We start from the raw sequence: 15,852 nt of genomic DNA on the forward strand, positions 1-15,852 counted from the left end.
ATGACATATCCATTACACTGAATGATATAGCCATTACACTGAACAACATTTTAATAATTAATCATATTTTACAGGCAAACAGTTAGCCACCTATATCAAACAATGACCTTGATCTACAAAGTTTATAACAGTTATTTACTAAATACACTTGTTTAGATGAATATCTAACAATAAAAGTGTTTCCTGGCATTACACTGAATGACATGTGGATTTGTATATCAAGTTACCACAACATAAAAAGGTGAAAATATCAAATATATAAGAGAGCTAAACTCACCTTACTGTGTCACCTCAGGGGTCTCTCCAGGGGTCCTTTGATGATGTCACAGATTGTCACATGACAATCAGTTTCTGATATGATTTTAATATGGATTTTTGATGTCATTACACTGAATGACCACTAATGAACTGACTATTTGGGACAAAAGTCCCCTATTGATTTCAATATCAAAACATAACAATAACTCAGTGTCCTTTTAGTATCTCAATCCCAACACTCATAAAAATGTGCCAAGGTAATTAAAATGTAATTTTGTATGTTATTTTTTATATTATTTAAAGATATAAAAGTCAAATTGAAATCCGGACCATTACACCGAATGACAATTTTGCACTTAGTGACATTATTTCATATATATTTTTGCACTTTTTTTTCATTACATCTTAGTGAAATAATAAAGTAGATATAGAAGTTTCACTTCATATGCTATTTATGTATTTAATTATCTTTTTTGTTAATTTAATGTATCCGGACCCCAAAAAAGGCTTGTCACGTCTTTGACCCAGTGGTCAATTTAAATGTGCCCCTTCTGTTATTAGAATGCTAAGCGGAGACTTAGCATGCTAAGCAGAGATTTAACATCATTCATTTCTTGTGTGGCTAGAAGCTAGCTAGCTATGTCATAGGGAGGAGATGTTGCTGTATGGGATTTATGTTGCTTAGCGTAATGCCATGGTCATTGATATGAGATGCTTGTACTCGTAACTTCGTCACTCGTAACTTTAGGACTCCAATTTTTTTTTTACTAAGAGTAATTCAGGAAGAATTTTAGACCTAAAAGTAGCACCTGAGTCTGTGACAGCTTAAAAGAAGTCGCGAGGACTCCTAACTCACTAAGACCGATTCACAAACAGTTTTTTGTGGTGGCATTTCACGTCGCGATGTTTTGAAATGCGTTTACAGGAGCTTCCAATCGCGAGGGAACAATTTTGCATTGTAGGCATAACTAAGGGATGCAGTAACACCACCAACAACAACCAAAAGCCTACTCATTGTCAACATGTACATTAAATGTAACGTTTCATTGTTAATCAAATTAAAATGTTCTCCTCTTTGTAAACGTAGGCATATGGTGACAGATTAATTTAATAATGTTGCTGCGTGAATCACGGTAAGCGGTAAGTAAAATAGAGATGTTTCAAATAAAATAACTTAATCAGAATTCTAGGATATGCCCGCTTGACAACGCAGAGATGGAACTGGCCTTTGGCCATAGCAACTATCCATTTAGAACGACTGGCCTTCATAGCAACCAAATATCTTAGCTGTGATGCATGTATACATGTAATGTGATGCAAAGTATAGAAAGGGGATGAAATATACAGAGACAAGAAATATAGTGCAATGTAGACAGTAGTATACAGTTGATTTACAGAAGGTGGTTTAGAGTAATATGAAGTATTCCTTTATTCTTTTATTCTGAGATACATCTGAGATACAGATGCTCTCAAAACAATCCCAGGCTCTCAAAATAATCCCAAACAGACATAAGGTCTTTATAGAGCAAATCCATATAGATTATTTGTCAAATAAACCAGTAAAACATAATTAGGGGATGGAATATATAACATTTACACTCATAGCTCATATTTTTTAAAAATAAATCAGTGAAAAAGTATCCTGACAAACAAGCAGCATTTTAGTCATGCCTTGGTCATATTTCATAATTTCAATTCTTCTGTAGGTTACCTGATTTACTTAGTTTGAGAGGCGCAAGACGCGTGACATTATTTATTTTTGCAGTCAATCACTGCTGTCGTTCTATTTTATTGATTTGATCTTAGTCATAGAAGCTAAATTCAAAGGCAGGCCACAGGTAAAATCCAACGAACCGCATTCACCCCGCATGTCAATAGTTGAAAAGTCCTCTCCTAGAGCTTTTGAGATATTGCCACTGCTCCAACACTGAAAGGCACTGTTAGAATGCTTGGATCAAGCCAGTTTCAGCATAGCGTATGCCACTGTCTGCTCACGTTGCTGACCAGACCAGGGCAAGCACACTTTTGCAGTTCAAGCCGGAAATGCAGTCTAGTTTAGCATACTCTTTGGCCGCCTCTCTGAATCCGTCAGTTAGGAGTTACTTCTAACCTTAAGATTTTTTTTTTTTTTAAATACGGGCACAGGCACAGTCCAAGCCTTAATCTACTGAAGCTTGATTGTTATTCCTCACTTGTAGGTCACGTTGGATAAAAACAAAAAAAAAGTAAATATAAGCTTACTGTAGCAATTTGTAATACTACTGTGTATAATGTTTGTCTACTGTATTATACTCTACTGCAAGACAAAGAAATCTGACATTCAAACAACAAAATCAAAGATCAAGCCAATAATCAAATGTGCAAAGTATTGACCGACTAAGCAAACTCACCGGCAAATCAACACTGACATCTGTTCCATCCAATAGAGACACTCGACAGGTGATAATAGACTTAGCATCCCCTGCTGCTGGAATGTGAGTGATGGCTCGCTGTGCTTCCCGGAGTCTGGTTTTCTCAGCATGCTTGCGGATTGACCGCCGGCCCAGGGTCCGGCGGAGAAAACTCAACATTGTGCAGGGAACCAAGTCCTAGAAATAAAGAATAAAAAAATTAACCATTTTCTCATTGACCATTAATGGCCTGTGAGAAGTTTATCAATTTGTGATACAGTATATACTTTTGTTAAATACAAAGAGGTGTAAAATCTAAGATGAAAGTAATTGTCATGTCATGGGTAGGGGTGTCACAATCTAAAAAAATGTAACTATTTAAACTATCCAACTATTTAACTGTTCAGCCATTCCAACAGTCAGCTGTCATCAATTATGACTCCTGCCAACTGTTTCCTCTGCCCACAACTGTTTCAATATAAAAATCCTCACTTCAATAATTCACTACTAGATAATTTAACAATTTAAACTACTCAACTATAACTGTTTAGCCATTCCAACTGTCAGTTATCGTCTATGCCTCCAGCCAACTATATTAAACTACCACCTACCTAACAACCAACATAGCAACCACTGAAATAAAGCATCTATGTCAGTTTCCATAGCAACCAACATGATTACCCTAGAAACCATCATAGGAACAGCTTTATTTATCATTGCAACCACCATGTCTACTGAAGTAAAACCATTGTAACTACATTGGCCGTTTTAACACTGTATATTTTACATCATATGCTTTGCATTTTCATGCACTGGTAATTCCTCAGAATTACATTTTCTAATACATTTTAAGCCATGTTCATGAAAAAGACAATCAATCCACTTTTTTGTATGTTTTTTATGCAATTTAACAGTTATTACCCCCTCCTTCCCAGTTCTATCTTTGTTTCAGTTACTTAGTTTCAGTCAATCTCTAACAGGCGTGCATAGTAGGCTGGTTTAAATGAGTTTAGTCAGTTGGGTATTCTTGACTTTGACAAATAAAACATTCCATGCCAAAGTAGACTAATATTCACTTGGTTAGATAAGCAGTTTTTGCAGTGTAGAGCCTGCATTTATGAGCAGAAGTGCATTTAAGGGCCATAATCAGTAGCTCAGAATATTAAAAGAAAGCTGTTATTTCAAGACGTTGTGGACTTTAGCATACTTAGCCATCAACTGGGCATAGATATAGCTGAAGAAACTTGCTGGATATGGCATTCACAGTCTGCCTTTAGGGGGCATAAGTATACTCCTTTGATGCTGTGAGGGAAATTTGGTCTCTGCATTTATCCCAATCCGTGAATTAGTGAAACACACTCAGCACACAGTGAACACACAGTGAGGTGAAGCACACACTAATCCTGGCGCAGTGAGCTGCCTGCAACAACAGCGGCGCTCGGGGAGCAGTGAGGGGTTAGGTGCCTTGCTCAAGGGCACTTCAGCCGTGCCTACTGGTCGGGCTTCGAACCGGCAACCCTCCGGTTCCATGTCCGAAGCGCTAACCAGTAAGCCACGGCTGCCCCCAAGTGATAGCTGTGTGGTGGTGGGCTCTTTTGTAGGTTCCACTGTGATAAATGTCACCAATTCCATCTAGGCTAATGCTAAAGTGAAGATGCCTTAATTGCCTAGCCAAAGTACTACTACTCACCTTCAAAGCCCTTCACAACCTTGCTACCCCCCTACATCTGCGACCTCCTGACCCCTTACACTCCTTCCCGCTCACTCAGATCCTCTGACCAAAACCTCTTGGCTCCCTCCCCTAACCTCTTTGTGCCTGTCCTTCTCTTCCTTTCTTCAAAGCACATCTCAAGACCTTTCTGTTTAATGATCACTTCTCCTCCACACCCAACACATAACTCCATACAGATAACTTGTCTTTGTTGTATTGTTTTGTTTGTTTGTTATTGTGTTTCCTTGACTTCCTACTATGTAAAGCAACCTTGAGTTTGAGAAAGGCGCTATATAAAATAAACTTATTATTATTTATTATAGCCCTTATTTTTCAGTACATGACCGTCTTTGCTAACAACGTACCAAAAGTATGCAAACTTAAAACAGGGGAAAACATAAATTAAAGGGGGTCATAGAATGGATGAACGGAATATTTTATCTTGTTCTGTGATGTTACCATAGAAGGTATGCAACTATGGTCTGTCAAAAAATGCTCAGATGTGATTTTACAAGCCCTACACGGGCTCTACACGAACATTTTTTTCAGGAGCACTTGTGCGCCCAAGTTAAAAAATTTAGGAGCACAGACAAAAATTTGGGCTTGTACTTAACTTACACATAATCTAACATTATACTGCAGCTAACAGTTAAACATGCCAGTGCACCAATTGCAAATATTAAGAATGACTGACAACATTTAGGCTACAGGAAACAGGATTTTAAAGATCAATGCCTACTTTATTTTCAGTCTGTTCTATTTTCCTGCATTTTGTTAATGTAAAATAATATAATACATTGCCATATTTGCATTTAGCCTGTTTATTAAGTATCCTGCCAAATGTAGGCTAATTTATTTATTTGTGAATCCATCTATAGCTAATCCAAATATGCCCATGGTGACCTATCTGACAGCATACTGCCTAATACTACTACTAAAACAGTCCATTTTCTCTTCCACAAAACCCAACATAGGCTAATCAAGGATATATGTTTTATACTTTTAGTTTTTATTTGAAATATCTGCATTGATGGGGGCAGTAGGCAAACGTTAGGCCTACTTTCGTTTTGCACTTCAGCTTGTATTCGGTGTAAACAAACAAGCATGCGTGAAAGCCTGGAGTTGTCAGTGGCGTTCTACCTTTGAATAAAATGGGAGTATTACGGGAGGCTACTTTTGTGCCGGTTCGCTACAAGCTATATTTTGCATATTGCAGCCAATACATCAACTGGGCTGAAAGGAATGTTAGGTTACCTTTCCTTCTCTCACTGCATTCTCAGAATCTCATCCTGTTCCTCCTATATCCAATGAATTCGGTGGATAGAAGAACTCATTTCTTCAATCTTTGCTGGCTAGTCTAACTTTCCGCTTTTTCTGCGCGCTCTTGGATTTGATAGAAGCGACTACTAGCGAGTCACAACGCGAAACTGCGAACGTTGATGGGAGGTGTAGTTTTTATGCTGCATTCGCGACGTGATTCTATGGTTTGCACCAGTAATGTTTCTCGCTGTTGGGGTGTATTTTATAGACAAACATTGACATGGTTAGAAGTCATTCGCACCAGAGCGCATAAATATTTTTTTGCACTCGCACGGCATCATTTTTACTCGCATGTGCGAGTGAAATGGGCGCACTGTAGAGCCCTGCTACAACCCTATAATTAGCCTGACGAGCCAGACCCACATTAAATGTAGGGTCTGGACACTCACCGTTTGCAGTGCTCAGTCCGAGGGGCGGGATAATCAGTTGTCTTTCAAATTCCCTCTGCACGCAATAGGACAGCGGCAGCGCTATGAGTCCCATGCGTTTCCCACCAGCTACCCAGGAGCTAGTTGGCTAGTTCAAACGTTTGCCAACTTAATAAAAGCTTAACTCGTGTCACACTGTTCGCCAGCAGCAACATCCATCTTATTTGTTTTCAAGTAGCAGGGAATTCAAGCCAAACCGTTGCAACTCTGCCATCAATCATTATGTTAAGCCCACCTAACGACTCTATACACGATTTCATTGGCCTGATTAAGTTTCGATTTCTGGAGCTCACAAGCCAACGGAGAGTTGCTAGACTAGCCTGGCAGCAAATGTAATTCGCTGCCGCTAGGGGCGCGTCTAGATTTCTAGGCTACCCTATAATTAGTCTGGAGAATAAAACATTCCATTTGAGCAGATTTAGCGTGGCACACATGGTTTTCTGTACATCCATTCAGAAAAGAAAGATACTGAGGAATATTCATTCCCTCAAAGAGTGGAATGAAATATTTTTGTCTTTTGTACATTTTCTCTACTGTTACTTCAGCCAAGACTAGGGTTGGGTATTGTTTGGGTTTTATCAGATACCTGTGCTAAATCAATTTTTAAAACGGTGCCGGTGCCTGAACCGTTACTTTGTCTTTACAATAAATTGCCTTAACCAATGGTCATGCGTGAATTGCTTTTTTTGATTGATAAGACACATTTGAACATGAAATTGAACTATATATTTAGTTTATTATCAATATCTGTAGTTTCATTGCTTCTAGACATAATTCTAATTGCAGATGGCTTGCCATAACTTTAAATGTTAAACGGCTTCCATGGATGCGCACACAATGGCAAGTAGCATAATCAATCTTTCCTCTGCTTTCAAGTTTATCCAGTGCAGATGGCTTGCCATATCTATAAATGTTAAAAGGCCTTGCCTTGGAACTGCCAGGTCATGTACAACGCAATTGCAAGTAATCCTATCTATGGAGTCAGCTTTCACGTTCTTCCAATGTGTTCTCAAATGCTTCAATACATTTTGTCTTCACCATTAAAATACAATAATTAATTTAACATGTTACATACTGGTGTTGAAATATTCGGGTGAATTTTCTCTTACCGCTTTAACACCTTTAACGATACCGATAAAGAAAAAACTTGCTTGCACACACAGAGGTGAAAGCGGCTAAAAATGCTGTAGTGATATGCCAGACCAGTCGATGGCGCAGGGTCGTGCAGAGGATTCGCATTTAAGAAAACATTGTTGAAACAGTTTGTTAAGCAGTCGCATGAAATAAGGAGACTACAGACAATTCGGTTTTTAATTCAACTGTTAAACTAATAAAGTTCATTTTCAAGGTATGTGACTGCTATGTGGAATTTCAAATGCTTACGCATTGCATTAGGTCTGAGCACCACTGGAGAAAACATTAACATGCAGTAAGCTAATGTTTAACTAAGTTAAGCTAACGGTGTGCTTCCAACTTAGCCACAAAAGGCTGATAGGCTACATTGTGCACATAAATCATGACAGGGAAAAGAAAAAAACATTTTAATATGATAAACAAATGGTTTGGTTTGTTTTGACAAGCAGCGTGTCAGGTCGAGTGCCGTGGCTGAGTTGAGAGGTGGAGCTATGTAGTCATAAAATTGCTGGCTGTTCCCTCTACACGGCAAAAGTTAGCTGGCGGTTTCAAAAATTCCCACTTCGGAACCCAGTTCAAAAACTATTGGTTACAGTCTCCTAAACTGCCGGCGTCGTGTACACGCAAGGCGTAACCGATAACAAAAATTCACCGGCTTCAAAAAAAAAAAAACATTGTTGTGTAGGCCCCTTAGATTCCCAGGGCTAACAGCAACTAGGCCAGTGGTCACCAACCTTTTTGAGCCCAAGATCCCTGACCTCGGCCCTGAACAAAGGCAAGATCTACCTTGAAGCATCAAAAGAGAACCAAAGCCAATACTTCCTATTTAAGGCCTTTTATTTAGGCAAATGTATCAGGTCAAAAATATCACATCCTCCACCCCCTTGTGAATCCTTGCCTCTGTAGCTTTTAGTCTGGGTTACACAAGGATGACACAGCCTACATTTTACAAACCGAAATCACATTTTCCTGATGAATTGAATGAAGGAACAACACTTAACATAGTCTTCACTTAATTATTTTGGTTTTGATTTTCTAATTGGATTAAGTGTTTCTGACAACACGTCATGATAAATTAGATAATGTTTGATCGCCGTTTTGGTATGAAACATCTTTCACGTAATGAATGCGCACTCCAGAAAGTGAAAGTAACCTACAGTGGGCGTCGCTTTCAAATGGCCACTTCAGTCGCGCATTACGAGGCGGGAAGCTGCGTTGTTTTAGTACCACTTTCAGCCACTGTGCATCGCTCTGCCACTGTACATCGCTCTGCCTGCCGCCCCTTATGAAAAAGCAGGAGGCTACCATTAATCATTATTGTTGCCGAGAGGAATCCCAGCCTACGAATTCAATAACAAAATAAATCATGCGTGATTAAACATTACCTCAATTTAGGCTACTTGGGTATAGCTTAAGGCTTGACTACACGGTGGTAACGAAAATCGAAACCAAAATTTGCTGTCTACATTATTGTCAGTGTTGGGGGTAACACAATTACGCAAATCAAAACAGTGTCTTGTGTGATAATTGAGCCAGTAGAGAAATAACTGTTCAGAATTAATCTGTAGCCATGGGTAGGCTTCTGCAGAAAACAATGTTCTTGCCGATTTAATACTATCTGGCGACGTTTTTAACAGGCTTAGACAACTATGACCCACGTTTTGGTTTCGTAAATTAATTTGCCCTACTTCTTGACTGCAATGTAGTCAATTGACTGCTTGACATGTCATTTTTATTTTTCTGTACAATAAAAAAATACATCTGCTTGGACAGAGGACTGATAACTGCTGCGTAACGGCTGTCATCAGCCGGCCTTAACGCACTGCGCCACAGAAAATTGACGGCGTGGGTGAATAGGGGATAAATAACAATAGAGTACACTGTTTCACCAGCACATTTAAATGACACGTGTTAAACGTTAATTCAAAGCAGTGGTTAATTTACAAGGTCAGTCTATATGAACCAATTAATTAACTTGATGACCCTGAGAAAAACAGATTTCACGGATTAAACTAAGGTAGTCCATCATTAAGTCTCTGTTACTGTATGTGCAGGTGTGCCCATCACGTGCTACTAAACGTCATTAACCACCTTAGTCCAGACTACTGAAGTTTGGAAACTATCATGGTCCAAACTTACAAGTACTATGTACTGTAAGTACGACAGTTTTGGGAAACAGTCGTAACTTACATGTTGGTTAGTTGAACGATGCATCGTACCACGTTAGTAAAAAGCTAACCTCCGTAGTTGTACGGGAAACGCACGCGTTTATTTTATTTTATGAAGCCTATAGGCTACAGTAGATCACCTGCCACATTCTCACTTGTAATAGAAAGATGCAATAGCCATTGGTCAAGTATTGAGTATAACCAATTAAGATAGTAGACTATACACAAAGTACTTCATACTATCATAAAAATTTGTTAAAACGAATAGCAATTTGCAATTTGACAAAACACTGGATTAAATATCGTAGGCACAGGAGAAAACTTGTACATCCATTGGCCCGTGGGAAGATCACATGCCAGTTGCCTCTCCCTTCAGTGCTATGACTCTGTTGATGACTTTGTCCAGGCCTCAGGCCCCTCCTCCTCCTGGACAATAGGCCAGAGGTGGAGAGGTGGAAAGGTGAGTTGTTGGGAGCAGGGCTGGATTAACAATTCATAGAAACACACACACACACACACACACACACAATGACACAGAGCATTTCCAATTCAAAAGAGAAAGCACTGCTCATTGCAAAATGCAGAACCTTTAAAGGTAAACAGGCCTATAACTTGACTAAAACCAGTCTATAACTTGACTAAAACAATGAGCAATCTGATGTCCTCATTTTGTGAATGCGAGGACGATATGAGCCTGTTGCATTTCGTTAGATGTTGGAGTCACGCATAATGTTTGAAAACCACTGGCTCTTAATCACAATAATTTAACACACAACAGTTGGATACTTCATCATGTTCCCATGCCTACATTTTGGTGAGTAGCATAGAGATCGTTAAAACAATAAAGTATGGCTCTCCGTTTGGGACATCGAAAACTCATATTTTTAATAGGGTAGACTACCGTCGGAGATGCTGACTTGCAAAGGCCTCGGGATAACACGTTATCTCCACTATCATCAGTCAATGCCCCCTTGATCAAAGTGGGGAATGAAAGAAAAAGTTTGAGAACCACTGGCTTAACAAGTTACCTGCACTCCAGAACACACAGAATATTGCAACAGAAAGTTGCCTTTATAATCAACTACTATTTGTTCCAACAGCATTCAAACAAAGCCTTTATAAAAGTGAAAAAAAAAATATTTCATAAGAAGTAAAATAAAATACTGTTACTGTAGTAACTGTACCACATTATCCCAAGCTTCAAAGAGCTCCCCACGTCTGTGACAGGCAGACATGACACCGCTAAATTCTCAGCTTGTTTATACCCCAAACTGAGCGCGCAAGACCGCTAGGCCCATCACTGTGGGGTGCGGTAGCCTACTCTCTGGGATTTAAGTCAAGCAATATAACCATACAAATGTTTCAAAATGAGTAATTTCGGCTTTGTCTGAACTGGCCATTATAGGCTACGTAAAAAATAAACAAGTAGGCCTATCCCCTATCCAATGATATCGGCAAATGTTTGTTTTCTAAAGTAAGAATTTCACTTCACCATGCACCTTTGACAATGAATAGCTCATTACACTTATGTTACTGTTAAACGTAGGCCTAACTGGTATCATTACAAACATTATTCTGTGTCCTAAAAACTGGCATTTTATGGCATTGTGTCATGTAAGGTCGTTGCAAAATCTAGACAAATGTGTGAGGTGGTCAGCTGGGGACAATTGAGACACACATTGGATTGTGTTATTACTTGCATTCCACACTATCCACAGATGTGGTATCGGGGGCAGGAGGATTACTGTTAGCGCACGCTTTATCTAAAATTCTTCAACAGAAGGCCTGCCTCGAATGCAGGCTTGCCCAAAATAAAGGCCTGTGGTTTGCGCCGCCTACAGTAAGTAGGTTAAATAACAGACCAGCCACAATGTGCGGTATGATGATTTTTTACGAGCAAGATGTTTTTGGTGCCCTACGCGCACTGCATGTTCTTAAATAACAATGATCATCAGTAGCCTAATATTCGACCATTATTTAAATGGGCTATGGGTTAGACACCAGGGGCCATATTCACAAAGCCAAAGACTAGGAGTAGGCTACTCCTAAATAGCAATAAAAGATTTTAGCTAGGAGTTTCTCTTATTAAGTTATTCACAAAGCCTTTCAGACCTACTCTTAGTAAGGGAAAATGACAACTCCTGAACAGATTCTGGAGCTGAGCACTCTAGAATCTTTGACTAAGAGTGAGTGAGTCTTCATTGCTATGGATGACGTTATTACTCATGCACGAGCTTGACTGAAGTGACTACCTTGATTGGCTGATGATTGTAACGCGGGAATGATTCCAAACACCTCCCTTACGATGATGAGTGGCAGGTGACAGGTCTGAGAATGCGTGCGCTACACAAGGACGGAAGATGATTAATAACTGAATAAAAAGGCCTAGCCTAAATGAATCAAGAGTAAGGCAAAACAAATAGCCTAGTAGCCTAATGAAACATACGGATTGATGTAGTATCTTTGTAACATTTTAAAATTAATCTGTTACTATGCCTATGCCTACATTTGCAAAAGAGAACATTTTAATTTGATTCACAATAATGTTACGTTTAATTTACATGTTGACAATGAGTAGCCTAGTTTTGGTTGTTGTTGGTGGCGTTATTGCATGTTAGTTATGCCTACAATGCAAAATTGCTTCCTCACGATTGGAAGCTCCTGTAGCCGCGTAGGATTTCAAAACATGGCGAAATGCCACAAAACCGGTTTGTGAATAGGTCTGTGAGTTAGGAGTCCTCTAGACTTTTTTTAAGCTGTGACAGAGGTGGGAAGGTGTGATTTGTTAAGGGCCGGATTAACTGGGCACAAATGTCTGATGGCCCCCCCTGCCCCCCAGCCAACGTCAATCAGGCGGTCAGTTAATAGGCCTACATCGTGAATTTTTCTTGCCATCTATGTTCTCAAAGTATCCTTATGGCTGAAAGCTGCTTGGGATTCCCTCCCCTGTCAAGCAATATAACCACACAAACGCGGCCTGCACTCATTGTTTCAAAATGAGTAATTTCGGCTTTGTCGGAACTGAAGAGCTGTGGGGCATGGGCATGCCCAATGAAGCCCAGTAGCCTAGAATAAATGCATGGGGAAAAACACTTCCGAGAATTAAATTATGTAAACTTCCCACGACTTCAATATTTGACAACATATCATGAATGGTACTTCAAGTATGTGTTATTTTAGATAGATTGCTGCTGAGCTATATGTCTTGGTTCATGTCTGTTAACAACTCATTGCCGTCCTCGCGGTTGCATCCATCCGCCCTTCTATGAAATGAAAAAGACGTAGGCTACCTGCAAGCTGGCCTATGATTTCATTGCTGAGTTTGCGGCAAAAAGCAAGAAGATGTTTTTTTTCTGAGTCAGGATATGCCGAGTCAATGTCATTTATTTGTCCAATGGTAGCCTACAGACCAGTGTCCATAGTGCACAATGTATCAATAGTTTGAATGTCATGTGTGTTTCAACTCATTGACAAATAGCGTTCAGCATGATTCATGCCCAATTAATTCCCCCTGTTAAAGTGTTCGCCTTTGTAGTTTGGTTTCGTGATGGCCTATGATAAACGGCTTATGGCCAAATATGTGACTCAGCTAATGGTGTACTATTAAAATGCACCGTCAATAGGCTATCGCATGATTTCATGCAAGAACAGGGTGAAAAGGGCCTCGCACAAGTCAAGTTCGCACAGGGCCTCTCACCCCCTTGCAACGGCCCTGCAGCTCCTCCTAAGACGGGGAAAAAAGTTAAAATACAGTATGTGATAAACCCGGAAAAAGTTGACAGGTAGGTCATGTTTCGGTCCCGGTGATTATTTATGAAATTGTGCAAACGACAGCCTTTTCAAGGCATTTTAAGAAAGGAGTGGTAGCATGCAAGCTCCCAAATTGACCCAGTAGCCTACAGAAGGCATCAATATATTAAAGGGAGGGTCATGCGTTTTTTCATAATCACTTTAGAGGGTCATAGAAAAATTTCTTGCTGGCGAGGGAGGGTCACGTCTTTTTTGACTAATGCTCCCAAAACTCCTCCGGTAGCCCCTTATGAAGTAAACTTGTGACCATCAAAAATCGTTTATTGCCTGTAACTGTGATAACAGGACGTAACAGGAAGGCATTTCGCTGAGCAACGGAGGTTAATATGCTCTATATTTTGTCCAAATGATGTCTGTCTATCATCGTTGAACTCGGAGAAAACCAGAATGTTTAATTTGTCCTGCGTTTCTTCTACGGCTGCAAACGGGATTCACTCACAGTTAATAGTCAGGGGGCCTATGTGGTTTCTGTGGGATTGAAATGTTAATTTTTGGAGAGTGGTTGGACTGTCTTTAGAGGTCATTGAACATGGAGAAAAATTATGTCTCCATTTTTTTTTTACCTGTTTTAACCCTATTTTTGTGAATTTGTATATTTCACTATAATTAACACCATACATTTCGCCTAAAATCACTGGCTATGTTGAATAAAGCTTACAAAACAGTTATTTTCTTATTTTTAACAGTATGATTGTATGTCAGTATTATGATTGTATGTCAAACAATTAGAGATAAGATCAATAACCAATCAGTTTCACCAAATACACATACTCCATTGCTGAAAGATAGCAAAATCACAGAATCACAGATGAGACCTCAAACAACATTTAATTCATTTACATATACACAACATATTAGAGCTCACCTCCACAATTTCCTCATCAAAATCTACAACTAGTCTACTAAACCTTATTCCTACTCACCTTCTTAAGACTGCTCTCCCCTTCCTAGATAATGTTTTGCTCTAGATCAGGGGTCTCCAACCTTTTTGGGAATGAGGAAGACCCGAAATCATATGGAGGGCTACTCATTTAAAACAAACATACCCTCACCCCTTTTTTGCGAGGGTAGTCCTCCTAAATAATAGGCCTATGTGATTTTTACTTTTAAATTCAATATCAATATTGTGCAGGCCTATACGTCTTCATATATTAAGCAACTGTATTTTCAAATTTAACATCAATAACCTATGCAACACTGCCAACATTTTTGTTCAGTTTGTTCATTTCAAAGTTTGCATGGGGAATCTAATCTATTACAACTATGTTTTGACTATGTTTTTGTGCAATTAGTAATTTGGGTTACAATTTGTACCCAATTTATACCCACCCACCATTATGAATTCAGGGGTTGTTTAAGTTCTGATTTCAGTGGACAATTCGGTTTTAACATTTCAATAGTAATCGCCCACCACCCTAACATATGAAAACTCCTTTTAAAGTTACTGCACACCTTAAATGATCCATGATCTGACAAAAAAGGGTAATGCGCAGTCCTGCTCAGTCATGCATGCTATAACATTTTCAGCGCTATTATACGGCAGTTGCCTACGGAGGAGAAAAGGCCTGTGAGCTAAAGCAATTGTTTTTCAGTCCTTGAACAATCATGCAAGAACCGTATTTGACGAACATGGAATGGCCACAGAACTTTTGTAAAGATATGCTTCCATCTGGCTACACCAGACAAGCAAGTTTTTCCCCCTTTACTGATGCGTGCGAGCAGCGTGTATGCGCTCCGCTTCCGTTGTTGTTTAAAGATTGAATGGGAAACGGATTTGGAGCCAAAGGCTAAAATTTAACGCAGCTACAATATGTAAGGCATCACCAATATCAATTTAATGTTACAGATGTATGGCTACATACATTCTTAAAATGGTTCTGGTCTAGACTTAAATACCTATTGAAAACTTCACAATGGAGCGTGTTTTTAGAGCGTAATCTGCAGGCGACCTGTTGGCTATTTTTAGAAAGTGTGCTGGGGGCGCCTCATAGCCGTCCCGCGGTCTACCTGGTGCCCGCGGGCACCGTGTTGGAAACCACTGCTCTAGATTATAAATAATTCAATGCCATCAGGGCATGTACCGCAGTCGTTTAAGACATCTGTTATTAAGCCTTCCCTCAAAAAACCTAGCCTTGTATCGATACTGGTCTTCCTGGACCTCAGCGCTGCCTTTGACACCATAGACAATGACATACTACTTAGTCTTGAAAATTTGATAGGCATCAAAGACTCAGCAATCGCTTGGTTTAGATCAGTGTTTTTCAACCACTGTGCCGGGGCACACTAGTGTGCCGTGAGATCAGGTGAGCCGCAGAAAATTACCCAAATGTCACTCACTGGTCCAGAAAAGCAACTATTGCATCAAAGAATTTATAACCACATACTCTCATTGATTGTATGATTGCACTATTTGTGGTATGCAGGCATTGTACAACGGGGGCCCCATATCCAGTATTCACAGAATCATCACATATCCAGTTCAAAACAACAATTAAATTAGATATAGTCACCTACAAATGAAACAGAGGGCGCTTGTTATATTGAGCAGGTCTTGCATAGAAGCCATAATAAAGCCATATCTGTGTATTATTTGAAATTTTAGGCTATGGTATGTTTATGTTTTTCTTCACACA

General features: G+C 39.5%; 1 protein-coding gene across 2 annotated transcripts in view; it reads right to left on the minus strand.

Annotated features, from left to right (window-relative positions):
• epb41l5 (erythrocyte membrane protein band 4.1 like 5) overlaps positions 1-15,852 on the minus strand; it is a 293,140-nt gene that overhangs the window by 264,568 nt on the left and 12,720 nt on the right. Inside the window, exon 2 of one of the 2 annotated variants that reach the window (XM_042066156.1) lies at positions 2,649-2,846. In XM_042066156.1, the coding sequence (XP_041922090.1) occupies positions 2,649-2,828 (180 nt within the window). In that variant the 5' untranslated portion in view covers positions 2,829-2,846. Of the gene's footprint in view, positions 1-2,644; positions 2,847-15,852 lie in introns of those variants that run through there. The other variant, XM_042066163.1, reaches the window with a different exon arrangement.

The sequence above is a fragment of the Alosa sapidissima genome, chromosome 2, assembly GCF_018492685.1.
Source record: "Alosa sapidissima isolate fAloSap1 chromosome 2, fAloSap1.pri, whole genome shotgun sequence".
Taxonomy (NCBI): domain Eukaryota; kingdom Metazoa; phylum Chordata; class Actinopteri; order Clupeiformes; family Clupeidae; genus Alosa; species Alosa sapidissima.